This window comes from Toxotes jaculatrix, chromosome 4 (genome assembly GCF_017976425.1).
Source record: "Toxotes jaculatrix isolate fToxJac2 chromosome 4, fToxJac2.pri, whole genome shotgun sequence".
In the NCBI taxonomy this organism is placed as follows: domain Eukaryota; kingdom Metazoa; phylum Chordata; class Actinopteri; family Toxotidae; genus Toxotes; species Toxotes jaculatrix.
Window position 1 is genome coordinate 215,001 of NC_054397.1, and position 14,730 is coordinate 229,730.

Here is a 14,730-nt window from a genome sequence, read left to right on the forward strand (position 1 = left end):
GGTCCTGGCCCTGGCCCTGGCCCAGGTCCTGGTCCTGGCCCTGGCCCTGGTCCTGGTCCTGGACCTGGTCCTGGTCCTGGCCCTGGCCCTGGCCCTGGCCCTGGCCCTGGCCCTGGTCCTGGACCTGGCCCTGGTCCTGGACCTGGCCCTGGCCCTGGTCCTGGCCCTGGTCCTGGCCCTGGCCCTGGTCCTGGCCCTGGTCCTGGTCCTGGTCCTGGACCTGGTCCTGGTCCTGGACCTGGACTGGTGTTTCTTTGTATAAAACAAAGAAAAGCAGCAAATTCTCACATTCAGGAAACTGGAACCTTTCACTGCTTAAAACACCCAAACTCTTCATCAGGTTTCTGAACGATTGATTATCAAAAGAGCAGCTGTGATTAAAACATGATTACATTTACCAGAGTCCCATGGTCTCAGCTGGTCCACGTCTCACAGCTGATGTCTGACATGTTAAGTCCCCATGGCAGACACAGGACCAGGTCTACAGACTGAGACCGGACTCAGCCGCAGCTGCAACACAAAGAGAAACACACACGCACACTCAGGTGATCCAAACCTGCTGATCCAGGTCCATCAGAACATTCACTGCTTGTGGTTTTGGTTTCAGAGCAGCCCGCTCGGGGCCACTGTCCCTCGGAGTCCTCGGCCCCGTCCTCCTGAGCCTCTGAGTCCAGTCCTGAACGCAGAGTTATTCATCAGAGCAGCGTCACACACACGCTCCAGGTCAGACGCTGTTTGGGAGGAACAGCCTGATGTGGACGTGATCACATGGTGTTTGATGTGACTTCACACGCGTGTCACTGGACTGTGTTTGCGCCGTCGCCGCTGCGATGTCTCAGAACGTGTGACGCAGGTTTGGATCACAGTTCGTCCTCACAGGACGCCTCTCAGGTGTGTTTACCAACGCTTGTGTTTTTTATGTGACGAGTGAATCTTTGAATCTGTGAATGAACTGAAGCAGTGTTCGCCATCAGCCTGCGCGCTGAGCCACAGACTCCGCCCACCGCTCAGCTCAGCCGGAGCGGGAAACATCACATGCCGGAGGAACATGTGGAACATGTGGAACATGCAGACCAGATGAAACCAGAGTCCCTTTACTCACCAAACCAAGTCATCGAACACGTTTGGCTGGTCTGAGATCAGAGCTGCTGCTGCTGGTGAAGGGAGAGCAACTCCCCCAGAACCCTCTGATACCCCCTGATACCCCGCTGCACCCCCTGATACCCCGCTGCACCCTCTGATACCCCGCTGCACCCTCTGATGCCCCCCTGCACCCTCTGATGTGGTCAGATATCTCTGATGCTCTGTAAATATCTCTATCTACCCCCCCCACCCCCCCCCACCCCCACCCCCTTTGATGCACTGATACCCCATCCTGCTCCACCTTTGCCCTCTGATACCCAGTGAAAACGAGGCCTCACTCCTTCCTGTTGTGGTCATAGAACCTGAACTCTTCTACTTTGTTTGTTGCTCATTTGTTGTAAAGTTTTGGTTTTTTTTTGACGTCGTCACTTTAAATATTTGCCGGTTCATTTTCTGTGAATCGATCAGAGACTCGCTCCAGCTCTTTGCTGCTGGTTGGTCTCTGAGGGCCCCTCAGGAGGGTAATCACCCCATAGAGGGCAGAGGGCAGAGAGCAGAGGGCAGAGGGCAGAGAGCAGAGAGCAGAGGGCAGAGGGCAGAGAGCAGAGGGCAGAGGGCAGAGAGCAGAGAGCAGAGGGCAGAGAGCAGAGGGCAGAGCGCAGAGGGCAGAGCGCAGAGGGCAGAGGGCAGAGAGCAGAGGGCAGAGGGCAGAGGGGGCAGATCCAGATCAGGTTCCAGGAAGAATAAGAGTGATGGTGGCAGGTGGAGCCACAGGGAAATAAGAATGAACAAAAAGCTGAAACATGATCAGGCTTCTCAGACCCTCATCACATGTATGTTAAAGCCCCTAAAGCCCCAATACCCTCCAGTACCCTTCCTATACCTTCTGATAGTCTGATACCCCATCGTACCTCCGTTTATTTATTTAGCACCAAACCAGAACGTGTGTTGTATAAAGGCACTTTACAGAGCGAGGTCCAGACGTGACAGTGTTACAGAGAGAAACCCAACGGGAGGACCACGAGCAGGACTCTGAGACAGGAGAGGACAGGAGCAGCTGTATATACTGTCAGGTCACACCCCTCCCGTCCCCTGATACCCCCTGCTGCCCTCTGCTGGACGCTGAAAGTGTCTCTTCAGTCTTCTGTTGGTGTCCTGATGTTCAGCTGTAAATAAACAACATAAACATCATTAGACTGAGTCTCTTCTCTGTCAACACGTCTCCTCTGTGTCTTCACATGTGCTGGACTCATTTTTAAATAAGCTTCAGAAACTTTGGGACGTGTCCTGAGCGGACACAGACAGTCTGTCCACACTGAGCAGACGAGTGTGTTACAGTGTGTAACGGTCAGTGTGTGTTACAGTGTGTAACAGTGTGTACTTCTCAGTTTCCTCTGCTACACAATAGACAGCCAGTGTTCAGGTATGAAGTCAGGTGACACTGAGGTCGTAACGTTACCTGGCACAGCATTTCAAATCAGACATCAGTCCAGACTGTCCCTGTCCCTGACCCGTGTTCTCAGACGTCGTGTGAACAAACCGTGACGTGCAGAGCAGCACACAAGCTCCACACAGGTACTCACACCTCTGCTGCTGCTGCAGCTCACCCACCTGACCTCACCCACCTGACCAACAGAAACACGCCTCTTCCTTCTTGCCTGATCGCAGCACGTTGTTTTTTCTGACCTTCTCCTCTTCAGCTTCAGTCTCTGGCTCCCACCGCCTCCTTTCCCCATCTCCTCTCTTCTTTCTTCCCTTGTCCTGTGCAGCAGCGCCCTCTGTTGCCAGCACTCTGACAGAGTGGACAGAGTGGACAGCTGGACGACCATGAGGACATATTTACTGAGTCTGACAAACAGAATCAGTGACTGAGCCTTTAAACCAGATTTGACTCTTTACAAGATCAGGTCCACTGGATGGAGGACAGAGGACAGAGGATGGACAAGCGGACGGACTCTAACAAATGTGTGATTAATGAGATTATGACAGAAATGGTGCAGAGTGAGGGTCTTTGTCTGGTTAGAGACCCAGTCCTGTTACTCTGCGGTCGTTAGGTGCTTCTGTCCTTTCAGTCCATTTACTCCAAAAATCTAAGTATTAAATCCCAGATGTCTGAATCAGATCAGCTGTTTGTGTTTGTGTGTGAGCACAGGCTCTGTAGCAGGTCAGAGTTTTCTCCAGCAGATTTCAGTGTGGATGATGAAGCAGCTGCTGGAGCTTCATTAATTCGGCGGGACACTGGTTCTGGTTCGGGTTCTGGTGGACCTGCAGACCTGCTCTCAGGTCACCGTCTCGTTACCAAACCACTTCAATCCTTCAGCGTCTTTGTTTACAGTTCAACAAAAGCTGCAGGCTCTTATTTTGAAGTGTTGGGAGCGCGCTGCCGGGCGGAAGCAGAGAAGCGGAAGCAGACTTGTTGTTGTTGACGGAGTCAGCAGCAGCGGACTCACCTGGCGAACAGGTGCGACCTCAGCCCGGTAAGTCGAACAGCCCCGCGATGAGTCCGACAGTTGATGGTTCTAACCAGACCCGGACCCGGTCCGCAGATCCGGGAGAACCGTTGTAGCGATGCAGATGTAGCACCGTGCTAACTCTGCTAACTCCACCGTGCTAACTAAACCCGGTCCGGTTTGGGTCCGTGCTGTTTCTGGGCCCGGGCTTTTCACTGTTCAGTTTCAGTTCGAACCGAGCCGGACTGAAGCGGCTCAGCGGCCTGGGTCTTTGTGTACGGACCCGGTTCCGCGGTGACCTACTTTCCTCCGGGGCCCGGACAGAGACCTGGACCGGTACCCTGAACGGAAACGGGCTTTTTAATGACGTCGGTAGTCCAGGTGAAGCGGATGTGTCCGGACTCGGGACGGTTCGTCGGTCATGAGGTGAAACGAGTTAAAAACCCGGTCGAAGTTTTAAGTTTAAATTTCCTTCATTGATCCACTATCAGATCCATCAGATCCGGTTTACAAAATAAAAGTCTGACGGCTGAGTGAGACGAAGCTTCTGTGTAAACAACAACAACAAACAGCTGATCAGGTCGGAGCGTCCTCAGCTGGACAGGTACAGCTGCCATTTAACCTGCAGGTGTGTGGACTGTGGGAGGACACCCCCACAGACAGAACCTGTCCTCGGCCGGCAGCTTCTGTCCTCGGAGCTGTTTGTGTCTTCACTCAAACTGACTCACCTGCAGTGACGTCAGCTGACGCTTCAGTCGCCTCTTTTACCTTCACCTGTTATTTTACCTGTCTCTGTCGGTCTGTCTCTGCAGGACTAATCGGTAATCCAGTCTGCCTCAGTGGACGGTCTCTGCAGGTCAAAGGTTGTCTCCTCCCCCAGCGGCCATGGCTCTGATCTCTCTGGAAGACCTTGACGGATTGGACGACGAGCAGCTGGACGATGACATCACAGACAACCCCGAGCCAATGGATGAAGAGGACAGAGACCGACTGCTGACTCATTGGCAGGCGGTTGCCAGCACCCACCAGGTGTCGGTTCCTCCAGGTGAGGGGGCGGGGTCAGCCCTGACAAAACGTAGCATCGTGTTTATTTGGACTAGTGCGTTGACGGACCGGACAGAGACACACCTTTACCGGAGCTAACCTGGAAAACACTGGCAGCCATTCTGTCAGTTTATTCCCTCAAATTAATTATTCCTTCCTGTTTTTCCTTCAGAATAAAAGCATCTCAGTGAGAAAGAACTTATTTAAAATGTGGTTTATGGCGTGATGCTTACCGGGTCAGTGAGGATGATGAGGATGGTCTCAGTCCTCTCAGTCTCTGCAGCTTCCTGTCTCTGGTTCACGTTCATCCTGTGCATGAAAATACAGTCACTGCTTTTATTGTGAAGGCTGAGCAGCAGAACAGGAAGTGGTTCTGATAATGGCAGGTAATGCATAACCTGCACCTTATGAAAAAAAACATCCCAGATCAGACAGGTCGTTTTCATCTCATCAGGTGGGACAGAGACCTGATGGACTGGATCAGGTCTCTGTCCCAGGTCTCTGTCCTCAGGCCGCACCACGTCCAGCACCTCAGTGTTTGAGGTGTCGTCACTCAGCTGGATCTGTGTGTGTGTTACAGACATGACCGGACCCATACAGGAAATGACCCGCAACCGCCAGCAGAGGGAGCCCCTCCCCTTCACTCTGATTTCCCACCACGAGAAGGTAAAGACCCCGAGACGCTGTCAGTCAGGGTCATGACCTGTGTGTGTGTGTGTGTGTTACTGAGTGTGTTCTCAGGGTTTACGTCACACTGAGGATCTGGATCTCGTGTTTACTCAGAGACCTGGTTACTGGTGTCCCTGCTGACCTTTTTGGTCTCTGAGAGCTGGTTCACAGTCGTGCTGTGGGACCTTGTCTGAGCAGGTCTTTACAGACCAGTGTCCTGGTTTCTGTCAGAGACAGAAAGTTCGTCAGGGTTCGAAACCTGAAGGCGTAGAACCCATGTGTGTCTGTGGCCTGAAGTCTGCTCTGATCTGTACGAACGTCACACGTGAACCTGAGTGTTAAAGGAAAAACTGTGACATCACTTCCTCATACAAAGAGTCGTAGGTCTGTCCGACCCGGAGCAGGGATCTGCTGATCTCTGACTGTGGTCGGGCTCAGTGCCGACTGTAGTACAGGACCCAGTTTTGGCCGAACCACATGTGGACGGTCTCACACTCGTGTCTGAATAAACGGCTGAGGTGTGTCTCCGCCTCCTGCAGATGGACGAGCTGCTGTACGAGGAGCGGGTGTATCCGGCGGGACACTGGGCCTGCGTGACCCGAGGGGACGACCTGTACGAGCAGAGCATCTCCACCGGCTTCATGAAACTGATGCGCTTCATCTGTAAAGAGAACTCTGCAGGTCAGACCCGCCCACCAGCACACACCTTAATTAGCCCCTCCCACTGACCCAGCGCCACATGATGCAATAACAACAACAATACTAACAACAGAAATAAGGCTGACTGAGAATTCAGACGACCCAGGACATACCCAGGACAAAACCAGGACAGACGTCTGATTTTAGCGTCACAGCTTGTCACAGTTTGAGGAAGTGACATCACGTGTGCAGCAGGTGTAATTTTTAACCATTTCAGATTAAACTGTTGGTTATTGAATCATTCGTCTGGTTTCAGGAGAATCCAAAAATATTTTCAGACTTTGAATCCAAAAAGAAAACGTTGGTAAAAAGAGACGGCGGCACAGAGGTGAGGATCAGGGCGGAGTCTGCCGCACGCCTGCGTCACGTTCTGAGGCTTCTGAATGAAAATCAGTTTCACTGAACTGAAACTGAAAAGTCAAACTTTGTGCAGCGAGCGAGTCTCTGCACAGACCGTTTGACTGAGGTCAAATTAAACTCAGGTTTAAAAACAGGAGAATTTAAAACATAACATAATTCCTTTGATTGTCTGTAGATGATCAGTATTGATTATCATGTATTGATTGTGTATAGGTGGATACCTGGGGATGACGGTGCCTGTGGTCAGTAACATCCACGTAATGGAGGATGGAACCACATTTGAAAAAGACGTCCAGACGTCGTTCTTCCTGCCGGCGGAGTTTCAGACCAACCCCCCCCAGCCCTTTGACCCCGACATCACCATTGTCTACAGAGAGCCAATCAGGGTCGTGGCCAGGTGAGCACATCGCCATCACCTCCATGTGGACGACGACTAATGATGTTCAGACTAATAGTAGGAATAATAATAATAATTAATGAGACTAATGGGAGCAGCAGATCCAGACTCTGCAGAGAGCGACAGCAGAGAGGAGAGGAGAGAAAGAACAGAACCACAGGAAAGAGAAGAAGCTCAGTCAGTAACATGTATGAATATGAATGAGAGCAGACAGAGAGGAGCCCGGTGCATGATGGGAAGTCCCCCAGCACAGGTGTGGAGCGTTCATCACATGAACACAGCTTCAGTTCTGCAGCTGAAACCAGTGATCAGTTCATTGATTAGTCATTGTCAGAGTGTCTGCTTTCTGATTGGCCCACAGGACGTTCTTGGGAACGACCACGGAGGAGACGGTGACCCGTCAGATCGGTCTGCTGTGGGAGATCCTCGGCGCCACCGACGACCTCCGCAGAGACGACTACATGGTCGCCGTGTATGAGAACCCCGGCGTACCCCGCCGCAGGAACGAGATCTGGTTCATCAGACGCAATCTGTAGATGCCTTCCCATCATCCTCTTCTCCCTCACCTCCTCCTCTGATTGGCTGGTTTGTTTTGTACACTTCTTATGTCTGATTTTTTTAAATGTCAAACTGACCAATCAGAGCTGGTGTATGTTTGCTAACAGGTCCTGACACTAAGCCCTGCCCCTCACCCCTCTTGTCCAATCAGAATGCGTCTCTCTGACTAACTGACAGCCCATTGGTTCACACTTTAAGATGATCCCGCGTCACTTCGCCTCCATCTTCAAACTTGACCAATGAAACTAAGACATCAGTCTGACATCATCACGAGGAAGCAGGAAGTGACATGTCCCCTCTGAGGTGGATTAAAGGACACGCTCAAACTTTTATTCCAGCCTGTGTCCAACCAAGTCACGTGTCCACATGGACGTTGGTCAAACTGATGAAGCTTCAGAAAACCTGAGGACGTCACATGTTCACATGGACATGTGAGTTGGTTTGATGCAGGCTGGAACAGAAGCGTGAACGTTGCCTTTAATGTGCAGCTCTGAGCGTTCGGTTTTCTGTGCGTTAGTCTCCATACGTCCCTCAGACCTGAGCCGGGTCTGAGTCCTGAGACTGGTCCTCGTGGAGTCAGTGTTAGATGAAAGGATGCTCTGATTCTGTGTCCTCTGAAGGTTTAACGTGAAACATCTTCTCCTCCATGTTTGAAGGACAGCTGATGTGAAATCAGCTGTGAATTCCGACGCCTGTTCTCATCTGAGCTGCTGAAGCTTCATTTTTACTGTCGATGTTTTTTTCTTTCTATTCCAACATCTGTGTATAAAATATTAAACTGGGCAGTGAAAGTGATGCGTGTGAGGCTTTTCCTACAGATTCAAACATCAGGTGAGACGACAGATTTTTAGATGAGTAATGAATCATTAGCTAACGATTTGATGAACAGTGACAAATGAACGTTAACCTGAGGTTAAACGTGAAATACGAATTTGACTGTCGTCATTTTCTGGTTTTATTAACATTCAGCAGAGAAACGAAAGGTTCGGGTTAAACTTCAGTTCAAAATCAGTTTGGTTTTAATAAACCTCACACTCACCCAGGAACTTTAAATCCACCACGAGGAACACGGTGCCTTCAAGGACCTCGGTGTGTGAAGTGAAGCAGGGTTCCCTCTGAAGGAGAACGTGAGCAGGGTTCCACGCTCGGGCTCAGGTTAAAGATGCGTGTGAAGGGTTTTTTGACGTCTGCTAAAAGAGAAGCTCTGTGAACCTGATCAACGGAGAAGGAATAAAACAAAAAACACAGCGTCTGAGGAGGGCGGGGCCTCAGCGAGCAGGAGGAGACGCAGGTGAGTTTTCAGCAGCTGTGGTTTCAACACAAACAGATCAAACTATAAAACCTGCCTCTGAGTGTTCTCACAGACTGAAGAACGAAGGACAGTCGTCGTCATCAGCTGATGAATCTGTAAACATCCTGTTTCACCTTCGCTCAGAACAGACAACAAACCGACCGGGATCCAAAACAACTTTATTTACAAAAACAAATCTGGAGACTTACAGTCGTTTTAAGCTCAACAGGTGAATTCAGGGATACTCTAAAACTACTAAAAAATAAAAAATAAAGACAGGATATAACAGGAAGTCAGCGGGGAGGGGCCTCTGGTATGATGTCATCCAGGTGAGATCAGATCAGGTCGGCCACTGCAGAGAGAACACGGACAGAAACACGTCAGTGTGGACACATCCAATCACAGGAAGCTAAGTGCATCAGCTCGCTAGTCACGTCAACTAAAATGCTAGCTCCATGTTAGCCACAGTCCTAGCTATGCTAACATCGGCTAACCGAGTTCACACGGCGGCTGTGTCACTCTTCAACACATCAGTCTCTGATTAAACTGCTGTTTGTGTATTTCCATGGTAACAGTGCTGCAGTGACGCTGCTGTCTGCTGGTCTGGTTCTGTCACCAGCTGCAGCAGCTGATCGAATGTTCTAACCTCAGTGTTTTTTCATCATGAGACTAAAACAGGCTCCATCAAATTCAGTTCAATCCAGCTTTATTTATACAGCTGCCACAATCACAACGGTCTCAAAGAGCTGTACAGAGACCCAGAGTCTGACCCCAGATCAGCACTCCAAGCCGGCCACCCGGCCTCTGACTGCAGCCGGAGCTGGACTGAACCAGCTGAGGACAGACTGAGGACGGACTGAGGACGGACCGAGGAGAGACTGAGGACGGACAAGCTTTAAGCCTGTAAATCACATTCCATAAAAACAACACCACTGACCTCAAATCACCCAATGCTGCGCCACTGACAACAATAATAATAATAATGATTATAATGATAACACGGGTCAGAGGTCTTAATCAGCTCAACCAGTCTGGGACCAGTCCCGTCAGAGCGGCCAGAGGCCCGAGCCACAGCTTTTAAGTCTAACCCCTCCCCTGGGAAGGCTGACGATAAGAAGGACAAAGGAGCTCTGTGCCGGGACTACTTTCTGTGGAGTGATACGTGAGTGCAGCTGGACTCCTCTGAACCTCACAGACACAAACTAGTTTTTATCTTGATGACAGAAAATATGGAAAGTGAACCACTCGGCTCCTCCTCTGCTGTGACATCAGCGCTCGACATCATTTGCAGAGGACATGGACGCTCTGAGTGGTCAGCAGCAGCAGCCGATCTGTGATTGGCCGACTCGTACCGTTCATGGGCATCTCGTCGATCTGTGTGGAGTAGTACTGCTCGATGTCCCTCAGGATCCTGATGTCGTCGTTCTTCACAAAGTTAATGGCCACACCTTTACGACCATAACGACCAGATCGACCAATCCTGGAGGACGAGAGTTAGAGGTTAACTGAGGTCGAGACAGATTTAAACAGGACAAACGTTAAAGCGAAGCAACGACGAACATTTATTAGATCATGAAATTAAACTTTGAGCAGGAACAGAAAAGCTCAAACGTCTCACGCTGAAATGGACAAATGTTTCATGTTCATCATTATTTTTTATTTCTGTTTAGTGCTGGGCAACAATACAATGCACCGTGGTAACTATGGTTACCCAGCAACGTCCAGCAGTCTCCAGTGAGACCAGCAGTCGGTGCACGCTGTGACGCCTTTCTGTTTCATACGACTCGTGCGTTCTCCTTGTGACGCTGCGTCGAGGCTCATACATGTCATCATTCGATCATCAGACCCACATGTTCCACAGTGATCATCATGTGAGCGCTGCAGCAGCCTTAGGCCCGCCCAAAACGCTCTCATTGGTTGAGTATTGGCTTGGGCCCATCCCAAGCCAATACTGATCAACCTCCCACCTCACCTGTGACCCTCAGAGCAGGTGAGCGACGGACTTTGATCAAAATAAATAAAATAAAAACTGCATTAATACGCGCTAAAATAATTGTTGGTGTTAATTAATTAATGTGTTAACACAGTAATAAGGTGTTAACTTGCCCAGCCCTCTCTCTGTTTCCATTTTTACAGGAGTAGAAGAAGAATGTCTTCATTTTATCCATAACTGACAGAATCAGTGCAGTTTGACAGGACGTCCTTTGCTGATCACACCTGCAGGACTACTTCCTGTGGAGGGAAACGCTGTGCTGAATGCTGTGATGTGCACCTGTGGATGTAGAGCTCTCTGTTGTTGGGCAGGTCGTAGTTGATGATCAGAGAAACTTGAGGAACGTCCAAACCTCGAGCCCAAACGTCCGTCGAGATCAACACACGACTGAAAACAGATCAAAGACAGGACGGAAACACAGTGAGACACAGCTGTCCATCACTCCTGAAGGCTGACGGCGTCTGTGCGAAGGGTAAAGCTGCTCCGACCTAAACGACTAACTGAAGGAAAAGGAAATTAAAGAGGGAACATGATCTGTCTGCCTGTCTGTCTCACGCCAAGTCAGCTGCTGGAGAAACTGATCTGTCTCCTGCTCTCTGTCTCTGCTCCTGGTCTGTCTGTGGCTCAGGCCCCATCCTGCTGTGTGTGTTACCTGGCTCCTGATCTGAACTCCTTCATGATGGACTCCCTCTCTTTCTGAGGCATGTCTCCGTGCATGGACGACACCGTGAAGTTGGCCTCCCTCATCTTCTCTGTCAGCCAATCCACCTGAAAGACAGATGGACACAGAGACTCAGCAGACTATCAGAGACGTATCCACACACCCCGGTGGGGTGGGGGTGGGTGGGGGTAAACCGGAGGTGTATTCACAGACAGAGGGGGGGACAGACGGAGACATGTTCAGTGCTTCACTCTGATTCAGAATCAGGTTTATTGCTTTGTCAGTGAAAAGGTTCCACATCTCTAAGAATCTGCTTTGGTGATTTGATGCAAACAATGAAATAAGATAAAGAGACAAAGCTGAGCCCAAACTAATCTACAACACATCCACCACCCGTCCACCAACACCATCAGAACAAGACAGAGTGCTTCAGCTGTCAGCAGGACACCAGACATCAGCAGGTGGAGGACAGCAGGAGCTTCAATGTGACAGAGTTTCAGCTCGTTCATGTCACGATGCGTTCAGCGTCAGTGTCTCTGTGTGTGTCTGTGTGTCTGTGTCTCTGTGTCTCTGTCTGTGTGTGTCTGTCTCTCTGTGTGCGTCCATGAGTCTGACCTTCCTCTTGGTGTTGCAGAAGATGACGGCCTGTGTGATGGTCAGCGTGTCGTACAGGTCACACAAAGTGTCGAACTTCCACTCCTCTCTCTCCACGGCCACGAAGAACTGCTTTATCCCCTCCAGGGTCAGCTCATCACTGAGGGCGAGAGACATTCACACACACAGGGGGAGAGAGAGAGACGTGGTGTCAGAGTTCAGTTCATTAAAAACGCTGGGACCGTGAGGACGTGTCTGCATGTCCCTGTGTCTCTGTGGGTTCCTGCACTGACCGTTTGACCAGGATGCGGATGGGGTCGGTCATGAACTTGTTGGTCATCTCCAGGATCTCGTGCGGCAGCGTGGCGCTGATCAGAACCACCTGTGTGGCGGGGGGCAGGTAACGGTACACGTCGTAGATCTGCTCCTTAAAACCTGAACAGGAACAACAACACTGTCGATCTGAACACTGTGCAGACAACACAAACACAACAAGGACGACCAGCGTCCAGCCTGGATGGAGATCAGAACACAGACCTGCACTCACGTCTCTGCTCTGTCTCTGGCCTCTCTGTCTCTCCTCAGACCCACTCTCACATTTATCAGCCTTTATTCCATATCATTAACTCTGTGTCCTCTCTGTCCCGTCGTCCTGTGCCTGTCTCTGTCTGGTCTGTTTCTGTACCTGTCTGCAGGTGTCTCTGTACCTGTCCCTGTCCCCCTGCAGCATCCACTAACTGTTCTGGGATCTGAATGCTGTCCCTCTAACATCGTACACTTCCTGTGTGTATCTATACGCTGCATGTCCTTCTCCTCCTCTCCTCCGTTCCCAGCTGTCCTATCTTCCTCCTCTCACCCAGCCCGGCCCTCAGCAGGAGGGTCCCCCATATGAGCCAGATTCTGGTCCAGGTGTCTTCCTGTTCACAGGGAGCTGTGTCTGCTGATCTGGGGTCAGACATCACAGAATGATCCAGGTGTGTTCGTCTCCAGGTGACTCACCTTTGTTGAGCATCTCGTCAGCTTCGTCCAGCACCAGCATCTTGATGGCTCTCGTCCTCAGACTCCTGCGACGAATCATATCTGCAGGACAACAAATGTTAACTTCCTATTGGCTGCTCCGGTCAGAGCCTGACCAACCAGCATTCAGCACAGAGACAGGTCCCACTGGACAGAATCAGCCGAGTCCGTCAGCAGGGCACAGGTGTTCTGACTCACCAAACACTCGTCCAGGTGTCCCAGCCACCACGTGCTGACCGTAGTCCAGCTTCCTGATGTCCTCCCCCACGTTGGTCCCCCCAATGCAGGCGTGACACTGAACATTCATGTAATCTCCCAGCGCCAGCAGCACCTGAACACAACAGAGAACCAATCAGAGAACAGGGCACCTTGCACACCTGCTGAGGCGTGATTGGCTGGGTGTGTCCGCGTCAGTGGATCTACCTTCTGAATCTGTCCGGCCAACTCTCTGGTTGGAGCAAGGATCAGAGCCTGGGTCTCCCTCACCTGCAGACAGGAAACACATCACAGCATGATGTCATCAGCCCAGCGGCTGAGTTCGGACGAGCCGCGTCCGATTTCAACTTGACGGTTATGTCAGTCAAAAATGGACAAACAACAGGAGCACGAGACGTCTCCTGGACACTGACCTGGATGTCCAGACACTGCAGCACCGACACACAGAAGGTGGCCGTTTTTCCTGTTCCAGACTGAGACCTGCACAGATCAGAGACCAGCTGTTAGCGGACACACTGGGTAAGCACAGCACCACCACAGGTCTGAGGTCAGGTGTTAAAGTTCTTACTGAGCGATGACGTCTCTGCCTTTGATGATCTGTTTGATGGCTCTCTGCTGGATCGCAGAGGGTTTCTCAAAACCTGAAATACAGAACACACAGAGTCACGGTCAACACCTGGTGACCACAGAGCACAGCTGGACTGCACAGCTGGACTGCACGGCTGTTCCGCGGCTCTGAGAAATATTTCACACATGTATTTCTGCCTGCCAGCGCCTCCCCGCTGGTCCGGCGCTCCTCCGGTAAAACACAGGATCTAAACAGTGAGACGCGGTTCTCCGCTCGTACCTACAGTTACAGTCCGACTGGACAATAACACCGAGGACAGCGGGGACCGGGATCCGACCAAACACACTCGGTAATTAATAAGAGCGGCACGGAAAGCGCCCAGCTGATCCTTCACCCGGAGAAGGATAAGAGCTCCGCGGTACCAGGAACGGCTAATGCTAACCGGAGAGCCGGTGAACGTCGTACAACCATAATATAACCAACATATTACCATTTACAGTCAATCCTCTTTGTCTGAAACTAAATAAACCTGTGCAGGTAACCCAAGGAAACTTATCACATCAAAGTCAACTTAGAAAACGCTGCGCGAATGAGGAGTTAGCTTTAGCATGCTAAGCTAATTCTCCCCTCGGAGGCCGCGCACATCCTCGTCCTACCGTAGGCGTAGATTCCGCGGAGCAGGTCCTCTCGGAGTCCCATGGTGTCGAAGGTGGGGGTAACGTCAACCTCCTCGCTGGTCTCAAACTCCACCTTGGTCATGTCCTCCTCCTTGAGGATCCTCTTTCTGCCCTGAACCCCGGCAGCAGCCATCGTGCTCTGAAAGTTTTATTCGACCGAAACTCACCGAGAATCCGCAGACACTGAAACTGCCCGCGCGGCGCTGCTAACGGCTAACACAGGGGAAGAAACACCGCCGCACGTGTCGCGCTGCTGACGTATGCAGTATGCGACGTAGTGTGTGGCGTCACTTCCTTGAAGTACAGGTACTGGTTTGTTTCCATAGATTCAAAGGCTGTTCCACATTTTTATTAAAAATAAAACTCAAACTAACAACAGTTTGTACACGGTTTGTATATTTGTGTTTCTCTTTTGTTGTCTTGTGCCTTGTCTTCCACCTCATGCTGCTCAGT

At 51.0% G+C, this 14,730-nt stretch overlaps 2 protein-coding genes across 2 annotated transcripts; one reads left to right on the forward strand and one right to left on the reverse strand.

Annotated features, from left to right (window-relative positions):
• Positions 1–3,435: 3,435 nt before the first annotated feature.
• On the forward strand, positions 3,436–8,055 carry soul4 (heme-binding protein soul4). Its single transcript, XM_041037276.1, has 6 exons — positions 3,436–3,560; positions 4,346–4,578; positions 5,158–5,243; positions 5,786–5,927; positions 6,519–6,702; positions 7,064–8,055. Exons 2-6 carry the CDS (start codon positions 4,419–4,421, stop codon positions 7,236–7,238), a joined length of 747 nt encoding a protein of 248 aa, XP_040893210.1. The 5' UTR covers positions 3,436–3,560; positions 4,346–4,418; the 3' UTR covers positions 7,239–8,055.
• Positions 8,056–8,713: 658 nt separating this feature from the next.
• eif4a3 (eukaryotic translation initiation factor 4A3) lies at positions 8,714–14,523 on the reverse strand. Its single transcript, XM_041035930.1, has 12 exons — positions 14,257–14,523; positions 13,601–13,673; positions 13,446–13,512; positions 13,240–13,302; positions 13,015–13,147; positions 12,799–12,879; positions 12,093–12,234; positions 11,821–11,959; positions 11,197–11,312; positions 10,824–10,931; positions 9,904–10,031; positions 8,714–8,903 (listed from the first exon to the last, which is right to left on the reverse strand). The coding sequence occupies exons 1-12, from the start codon at positions 14,408–14,410 to the stop codon at positions 8,887–8,889; spliced, it is 1,221 nt and encodes a 406-aa protein (XP_040891864.1). The 5' UTR covers positions 14,411–14,523; the 3' UTR covers positions 8,714–8,886.
• Positions 14,524–14,730: the final 207 nt, after the last annotated feature.